The sequence below is a fragment of the Oncorhynchus kisutch genome, linkage group LG7 (genome assembly GCF_002021735.2).
Source record: "Oncorhynchus kisutch isolate 150728-3 linkage group LG7, Okis_V2, whole genome shotgun sequence".
Classification (NCBI taxonomy): domain Eukaryota; kingdom Metazoa; phylum Chordata; class Actinopteri; order Salmoniformes; family Salmonidae; genus Oncorhynchus; species Oncorhynchus kisutch.
In genome coordinates, this window is record NC_034180.2 from 54123037 (window position 1) to 54132207 (window position 9171).

The window sequence follows — 9171 nt, forward strand, 5'->3', positions numbered from 1 at the left end:
TATATAGACCAGGTAGTAGTATATATAGATCAGGTAGTAGTATATATAGACCAGGTATATATAGACAGGTAGTAGTATATATAGACCAGGTAGTAGTATATATCGACCAGGTAGTAGTATATATAGACCAGGTAGTAGTATATATAGACCAGGTATATATAGACCAGGTGGTAGTATATATAGACCAGGTAGTAGTATATATAGACCAGGTAGTAGTATATATAGACCAGGTAGTAGTATATATAGACCAGGTAGTAGTATATATTTACCAGGTAGTAGTATATATCGACCAGGTAGTAGTATATATCGACCAGGTAGTAGTATATATAGACCAGGTAGTAGTATATATAGACCAGGTAATAGTACATATAGACCAGGTAGTAGTATATATAGACCATGTAGTAGTATATATAGACCAGGTATATATAGACCAGGTAGTAGTATATATAGACCAGGTAGTAGTATATATAGACCAGGTAGTAGTATATATAGATCAGGTATATATAGACCAGGTAGTAGTATATATAGACCAGGTAGTAGTATATATATACCAGGTAGTAGTATATATCGACCAGTATAGTATATAGTATTTTCACCAAATTGGCGGATATAAACATGGGCCGGTTGTGTGTCCACTCTTCTAGGAAGGCATTCCACTAGATGTTGGAACATTGCTGCTATAACAGTCTCCACTCTTCTAGGAAGGCTTTCTACTAGATGTTGGAACATTGCTGCTATAACAGCCTCCACTCTTCTGGGAAGGCTTTCCACTAGATGTTGGAACATTGCTGCTATAACAGCCTCCACTCTTCTGGGAAGGCTTTCCACTAGATGTTGGAACATTTCTGCTCTGACAGCCTCCACTCTTCTAGGAAGGCTTTCCACTAGATGTTGGAACATTGCTGCTATAACAGCCTCCACTCTTCTGGGAAGGCTTTCCACTAGATGTTGGAACATTGCTGCTATAACAGCCTCCACTCTTCTGGGAAGGCTTTCCACTAGATGTTGGAACATTGCTGCTATAACAGTCTCCACTCTTCTAGGAAGGCTTTCCACTAGATGTTGGAAAATTGCTGCTATAACAGCCTCCACTCTTCTGGGAAGGCTTTCTACTAGATGTTGGAACATTGCTGTTATAACAGCCTCCACTCTTCTAGGAAGGCTTTCTACTAGATGTTGGAACATTGCTGCTATAACAGCCTCCACTCTTCTAGGAAGGCTTTCCACTAGATGTTGGAACATTGCTTTTCTGACAGCCTCCACTCTTCTAGGAAGGCTTTTTACTAGATGTTGGAACATTGCTGCTATAACAGCCTCCACTCTTCTGGGAAGGCTTTCCACTAGATGTTGGAACATTGCTGCTATAACAGCCTCCACTCTTCTAGGAAGGCTTTCTACTAGATGTTGGAACATTGCTGCTATAACAGCCTCCACTCTTCTAGGAAGGCTTTCCACTAGATGTTGGAACATTGCTGCTATAACAGCCTCCACTCTTCTAGGAAGGCTTTCCACTAGATGTTGGAACATTGCTACTATAACAGCCTCCACTCTTCTAGGAAGGCTTTCTACTAGATGTTGGAACATTGCTGCTATGACAGCCTCCACTCTTCTAGGAAGGCATTCCACTAGATGTTGGAACATTGCTGCTATAACAGCCTCCACTCTTCTGGGAAGGCTTTCTACTAGATGTTGGAACATTGCTGTGGGGACTTGCTTCCATTCAGCCAGAGGAGTGTTAATGAGGTCGGGCACTGATGTTGGGAGATTCGGCCCGGCTCTTAGTCGGTGTTCCAATTCATCCCAAAGGTGTTCAATGGGTTGAGGTCAGGGCTCTGTGCAGGCCAGTCAAGTTCTTCCACATATATCTCGACAAACCATTTCTGTATGGACCTGGCTTTGTGCATCGAGGCATTGTGGGTGAAACAGGAAAGGGCCTTCCACAAACTGTTGCTAAAAAGTTGCAAGTACAGAATTGTCTAGAATGTCATTGTATTCTGTAGCGTTAAGATTTCCCTTCACTGGAACTAAGGGGCCTGAACCATGAAAAACAGCCCCAGACCATTATTTCTCCTCCACCAAGTTGGCACTATGCATTGGGGCATGTAGCGTTCTCCTGGCATCCTCCAGGAGTCCGCCGGACAACCAGATGGTGACACGTGATTCATCACTCCAGAGAACGTGTTTCCACTGCTCCAGAGTCCAATGGCGGCGAGCTTTACACCACTCCAGACGACATTTGACATTGCGCATGGTGAACACTAGGCTTGTATGCGGCTGCACGCCATAGTAAGTCTTGCAATATGCTAATATTTGTGTTATCTCTTCATAGTTGCTGCTGTGTCTCCCGAGTGGCGCAGTGGTTTAAGGCACTGCATCGTAGTGCTAACTGTGCCACTAGAGATTCTGGGTTCGAGTCAAGGCTCTGTCGCAGGGCGGCACACAATTGGCCCAGCGTTGTCTGGGTTAGGGGAGGGTTAGGGGAGGCGCACTAGTGACTCCTGTGGTAGGCTGGGTACAGTGCACGCTGACCAGGTCACCAGGTGCACAGTGTTTCATGGTTAAGTGGGTATTGTGTCAAGAAGCCGTGCAGCTTGTTTGGGTTGTGTTTCGAAGGATGCATGGCTCTTGACTTTCATGGGAGCGATGAGACAAGACTATAACTACGAATTGGATATCATGAAATTGGGGGTACAAATAAAAATAATAAATAAAATATACAAATAATAGTTGATATTTGTTGCTAGTTGGCTTTTTACCTTATATAATTGTATAATCAAACTCTGTATTTAACAAGTTTACCAACGTCTTAGTTTTGTCCTCACATGACGTTTCCAATTAAACTTTTTCACCCAGGACACTATCTGGCAGGACCTCGTCCGGACGAAAAGACTAAGTACCATTTTGCCAGCCGCTTTAGTCGCTGTAGTAATAATATACAGGTATCGCCTGTATATAATATACAGGTGAGGATAACCGAGTAGCAAGCTCGACTTCAGACGTAATCGTTAGGCAAGGGCAATTTAAGTGTAGATAAGGATGAAACAACGTCTGTGCCCCCAGTAAATAATGATCAGTCCCTGCAGCCGGACTAGGCTTCTGGAAAGAAATGCTATCGCATGGTCAACCGGTGTAGCTCATTCAGCCGATATAAACGTTCAACTGGTTTCCCCCACTAGTTGTTCCTCCCACTAGTTGTTCCTCCCATCATTAGCGCTGGCAAATTGAAAACCCTTGTCATTGGCGACTTCATTACCCGCAATATTCCACTTAAATACATGACCACTCATGTATAATCTACCAGGGGACAGGTCTACCGACGTAAAGGATCATGGTATAAGGCAGATGGTATAGGGATATTGTCCATCCATCTCAGTGTTACCGGCCTCAGTCTGTAGCTGAGGTGGCCTGTAATTGTAAAAAGAACGGACACATTTCGGGCACTTTCTTTATTCTGAAGAATGGTGCGTGCGATTGGACAGAACTTGTTGTTTCTCCAACTACCACAGTGCAACAGCGCCATCTATTGGCTTGATGGCCTCACTACTGCTGAAGCATGTAGTGATATATATATATATATACATATACAATTTAGATTAATTAAGACAAATACATAAACAAATTGGTTATAAAAAATAATAATAAAGGGGTGTCTGTTTTTAGTTACTTTGTTTTCAACCCATTACATTATCACTAACTATGTTATGATGAAACAGTCAGAGGTCACCAATGCGCAACATACACTATATTTACAAAGGTAAGTGGACACCACTAGAGCAGCTTATCAAAATGATGTGGACACATTCACTAGCTGGTTTTCATCAAGGATCTCACTGTACGTTGCTCCGTTCATCTTTCCCTCGATCCTGACTAGTCTCACTGACCCTGCCTCTTTAAAACATCCCCACAGCATGATGCTGCCACCACCATGCTTCACTGTAGAGATGGTGCTAGGTTTCCTCAAGACTTAACACTTGGAATTCAGGTCAAATAGTTCAGTCTTGGCTTCACAGACCACAGAATCTTGTTTCTCATGGTCTGAGAGTCCTTTACGTGCCTTTTGGCAAACTCCAAAAGGGGCTGTCCTGTGCCTTTTACTGAGAAGTGGCTTCCGTCTGGCCACTATACCATAAAGGCCTGATTGGTGGAGTGCTGCAGAGATGGTTGTCCTTGTGGAAGGTTCTCCCATCTCCACAGAGGAACTCTGGAGCTCTGTCAGAGTGACCATTGGGTTCTTGGTCACCTCCCTGACCATGGCCCTTCTCTTCAGATTACTCAGTTTGGCCGGGCGGCCAGCTCTAGGAAGAGTCTTGGTGGTTCAAAACTTCTTCCATTTAAGAATGATGGAGGCCACAGGGTTCTTGGAACTTCAACGCTGCAGAAATGTATTGGTACCCTTCCCCAGATTTGTGCCTCGCCCAATCCTGTCCCGGAGCTCTACGGACAATTCCTTGAACCTCATGGCTTGGTTTTTGCTCTGACATGCACTGTTAACTGTGGGACCTTATATAGACAGGTGTGTGCCTTTCCAAATCATGTCCAATCAATTGAATTTACCACCAGAGGACTCCAATCAAGTTGTAGAAACATCTCAAGGATGATCAATGGAAACAGGATGCACCTGAACTCAGTTTTGAGTCTCACGGCAAAGGGTCTGAATACTTATGTAAATAAGCTATTTCTGTTCTAAAAACCTGTTTTCGCTTTGTCATATTGGTGTATTGTGATGTCATTATGGGGTATTGTGATGTCATTATGGGGTATTGTGATGTCATTATGGGGTATTGTGTGTAGATTGATTAGGACAAACATTCATTAAATACATTGTAGAATAAGGCTGGACTGTAACAACATGTGGGAAAAGTGAAGGGGTCTGAATACTTTCCGAATGCACTGTAAACATGGCGGTGTTCAGCAATCTCACTGGAGTAAAGACCTCCTCCAGTTCTGTCGTTATTGAAAGAGATAATACCTCACATCTCAAAATAGAACCATTTAATGTCAGATCCCTCACTACCAAGGCAGTCATAGTCAATGAACTAATCACTGATCATAAACCTGATGTGATTGGCCTGACTGAAACATGGCTCAAGAATGATGAATTTACAGCGCAGTCATGGCAGATAAATCCTCACATTTTTGGTGACTTCACTATTAACACTGAGAACACCACAGACCCATTAAAAAAAATATTGCCTATATCTAATCTCCCATTCCACAATACGTGGCTGTGCATTGCACCTCAAAAAATTGGATACGATCCGTCAACCCAATCCCAAGGAAGATGAAAATGAAGAAGACATTTGTCATCATTAACTTCCAAGAAAAGATTAACCACAACCAGCTAAAACGGTTATACCTTTTATACATGTAAATAGATTGGCTTGTGTAACATCTGACGTATCGGTCCACAGTCAGTGAAGAGAAAAGTAAACACAGAATGAATATATGTCGTGTACGCGTACTACACGCGTACGTGGCATGTTTTTTTGTTTGTTGCACGGACGGTGACGTAAGCGTTACCCGGAAGTGCTACATTTCATCCGCAATGGAGATACTGGCTTGTTGGCAAAACATTTCAAGCTAGCTATAGATATATATATATATATATATATAAATAATAAGAATAAAAGCTTACTGCAGGTTGCTAGTTTTGATGAAATGGTTATAACAAATAGCAACGTTGGAGAGTGTACGATGTGGGTCAACACGCTATGAATTACAACTTGCCTGCTGTAGGCAATAAGACTCATGCGAGAAGATTGTCCGCTAGGCTAACCCTGCTAGCCGAGGGTGTTTACATATCTACAAAGTAAGGATCAGACTAGTTAGGTAGTTCTCTAGATGTACATGTTTGCATGACAAAACCGCGTTCAAGATAGATCAATAACTCGGAGCCTTTCCACGTCCTCTGAAAGTCACTAGAAATGATGTAGACTTACATGTCTGTTTAGACCTCGGTACAGAAAGCTCTAGCTAGAATTGCGACGTCCGGGAGTTATATTTGTCTAGCGAGCTAGAGCCTCAACACGAACCACAAGTTGTGTCTAGCAAGCAAGCTGAAGAGCAACAACACCATTTTTGTTATCAAATCTGTAACTATGTCTATGGACGACTTCACTTCGATCAGCCTGCTTTCCCTGGCCATGTTGGTGGGGTGTTATGTGGCTGGAACCATTCCTCTGGCTGTCAACTTCTCAGAGGTGAGTAGTATTCCAACTACAAACACATGGTTTAGAAACAAAGAAAGTTACTTTTACTTAAAACGGGAGTCAACAGCTGAAGTCCTTAGCTAATTACTGAGATTACAGTGCACATCAATGCACAATATGTTTAAAAACAGCAGTATCAGTGTTTCTTAGCCAAACTAGTCAATTGTAATGTATTCTAATTTAAACATATAATTTGACAGATTCAGTGATGTGAGATAACTGATCATGTGAGGCCAAAGTTCATGGTTAGGATATTGATCCCTGCCATGATTGATCCTTGCCCGGGTTGTTCTGTAATGCTGCTGAACCCTCTGTCCTAGTTGTTCTGTAATGCTGCTGAACCCTCTGTCCTAGTTGTTCTGTAATCCTGCTGAACCCTCTGTCCTAGTTGTTCCCTCTGTCCTAGTTGTTCTGTAATGCTGCTGAACCCTCTGTCCTAGTTGTTCTGTAATCCTGCTGAACCCTCTGTCCTAGTTGTTCTGTAATCCTGCTGAACCCTCTGTCCTAGTTGTTCCCTCTGTCCTAGTTGTTCTGTAATCCTGCTGAACCCTCTGTCCTAGTTGTTCTGTAATCCTGCTGAACCCTCTGTCCTAGTTGTTCTGTAATCCTGCTGAACCCTCTGTCCTAGTTGTTCCCTCTGTCCTAGTTGTTCTGTAATCCTGCTGAACCCTCTGTCCTAGTTGTTCCCTCTGTCCTAGTTGTTCTGTAATCCTGCTGAACCCTCTGTCCTAGTTGTTCCCTCGGTCCTAGTTGTTCCCTCTATCCTAGTTGTTCTGTAATCCTGCTGAACCCTCTGTCCTAGTTGTTCCCTCTGTCCTAGTTGTTCCCTCTGTCCTAGATGTTCTGTAATGCTGCTGAACCCTCTGTCCTAGTTGTTCTGTAATGCTGCTGAACCCTCTGTCCTAGTTGTTCTGTAATGCTGCTGAACCCTCTGTCCTAGTTGTTCTGTAATCCTGCTGAACCCTCTGTCCTAGTTGTTCCCTCTGTCCTAGTTGTTCTGTAATCCTGCTGAACCCTCTGTCCTAGTTGTTCCCTCTGTCCTAGTTGTTCTGTAATCCTGCTGAACCCTCTGTCCTAGTTGTTCCCTCGGTCCTAGTTGTTCCCTCTATCCTAGTTGTTCTGTAATCCTGCTGAACCCTCTGTCCTAGTTGTTCCCTCTGTCCTAGTTGTTCCCTCTGTCCTAGTTGTTCTGTAATCCTGCTGAACCCTCTGTCCTAGTTGTTCTGTAATCCTGCTGAACCCTCTGTCCTAGTTGTTCCCTCTGTCCTAGTTGTTCCCTCTGTCCTAGTTGTTCCCTCTGTCCTAGTTGTTCCCTCTGTCCTAGTTGTTCCCTCTGTCCTAGTTGTTCTGTAATGCTGCTGAACCCTCTGTCCTAGTTGTTCTGTAATCCTGCTGAACCCTCTGTCCTAGTTGTTCTGTAATCCTGCTGAACCCTCTGTCCTCTCTGTCTTGTCCCTCAGGAGAAGCTGAAGCTGGTGACGGTCCTGGGAGCAGGGCTGCTGTGTGGTACTGCCCTGGCTGTCATCATCCCCGAGGGGGTCCATGCCCTGTACGAGGAGGTCCTGGAGGGTGAGACTCGGATTGTGTCCCAAATGGCACCCTATATTCCCTTTCATAGTGCACTACTTTTGACCAGGTCCTATGGGGTTCTAGTCAAAAGTAGTGCACTATGTAAAGCTGAGCACAGATCGAAACAATGAGACAGATATTTCACCGGATGTATGAATCTGAAGCATCCGCTTGGCTTTTCCACTCACTACCAAATATGGTGGTGAGAGGAAGCCCCGTGGCTGGCAGTGGGAGAAGGTAAACTGACATTCTGACAATTTTCTCATTGATGAAACATTTGATCTCAATACAGTATTCTGTTCCCAAAACTAGAAATTGTTACGAACAGACTGGACTAAGTTTTGTGGACTTTACCCTTTGCCAAAGTTTTAAAAAATTCCGTTGTTTAGGAGTCAAAGGCAATTTTTGTTACTGCACACGCACACTTCAGAGTAGGTGTTCCCTAATGGATATATGCAAATGCACGCTAGAACGCGCCAATAGGATCTCGCTAGCTCGTGCTTGGCTCTGCCCAGGTTGCTTGTTCAGCCCAATATGACTTATTTGTTCCCATTGGAAACGGCAGTCTGTAGTCTATCTTGGGTTAGTTATAAAACACTCTTTGGTGATAGGGTCTGTTCTTCTTTTGTCTGACTGGGTATGTCTGTCTGTACGTAGCGATGCTAGCAAGCCCAAGTAGGTAACAGTGATGTGTGTCTGTACATAGTGATGCTAGCAAGCCCAAGTAGGTAACAGTGATGTGTGTCTGTACATAGCGATGCTAGCAAGCCCAAGTAGGTAACAGTGATGTGTGTCTGTACGTAGCGATGCTAGCAAGCCCAAGTAGTTAACAGTGATGTGTGTCTGTACGTAGCGATGCTAGCAAGCCCAAGTAGGTAACAGTGATGTGTGTCTGTACGTAGCGATGCTAGCAAGCCCAAGTAGGTAACAGTGATGTGTGTCTGTACGTAGCGATGCTAGCAAGCCCAAGTAGGTAACAGTGATGTGTGTCTGTACGTAGCGATGCTAGCAAGCCCAAGTAGGTAACAGTGATGTGTGTCTGTACGTAGCGATGCTAGCAAGCCCAAGTAGGTAACAGTGATGTGTGTCTGTACGTAGCGATGCTAGCAAGCCCAAGTAGGTAACAGTGATGTGTGTCTGTACGTAGCGATGCTAGCAAGCCCAAGTAGGTAACAGTGATGTGTGTCTGTACATAGCGATGCTAGCAAGCCCAAGTAGGTAACAGTGATGTGTGTCTGTACGTAGCGATGCTAGCAAGCCCAAGTAGGTAACAGTGATGTGTGTCTGTACGTAGCGATGCTAGCAAGCCCAAGTAGGTAACAGTGATGTGTGTCTGTACGTAGCGATGCTAGCAAGCCCAAGTAGGTAACAGTGATGTGTGTCTGTACATAGC

General features: G+C 44.0%; 1 protein-coding gene across 1 annotated transcript in view; it reads left to right on the forward strand.

The window, feature by feature from the left end:
* Positions 1-4887: 4887 nt before the first annotated feature.
* Positions 4888-9171, forward strand: part of LOC109885740 (zinc transporter ZIP9-like) — a 12446-nt gene continuing 8162 nt past the window's right edge. Inside the window, exons 1-2 of the mRNA XM_031829348.1 lie at positions 4888-6200; positions 7670-7778. Coding sequence (XP_031685208.1) covers positions 6099-6200; positions 7670-7778 — 211 coding nt within the window. The 5' untranslated portion in view covers positions 4888-6098. The remainder of the gene's footprint in view (positions 6201-7669; positions 7779-9171) is intronic.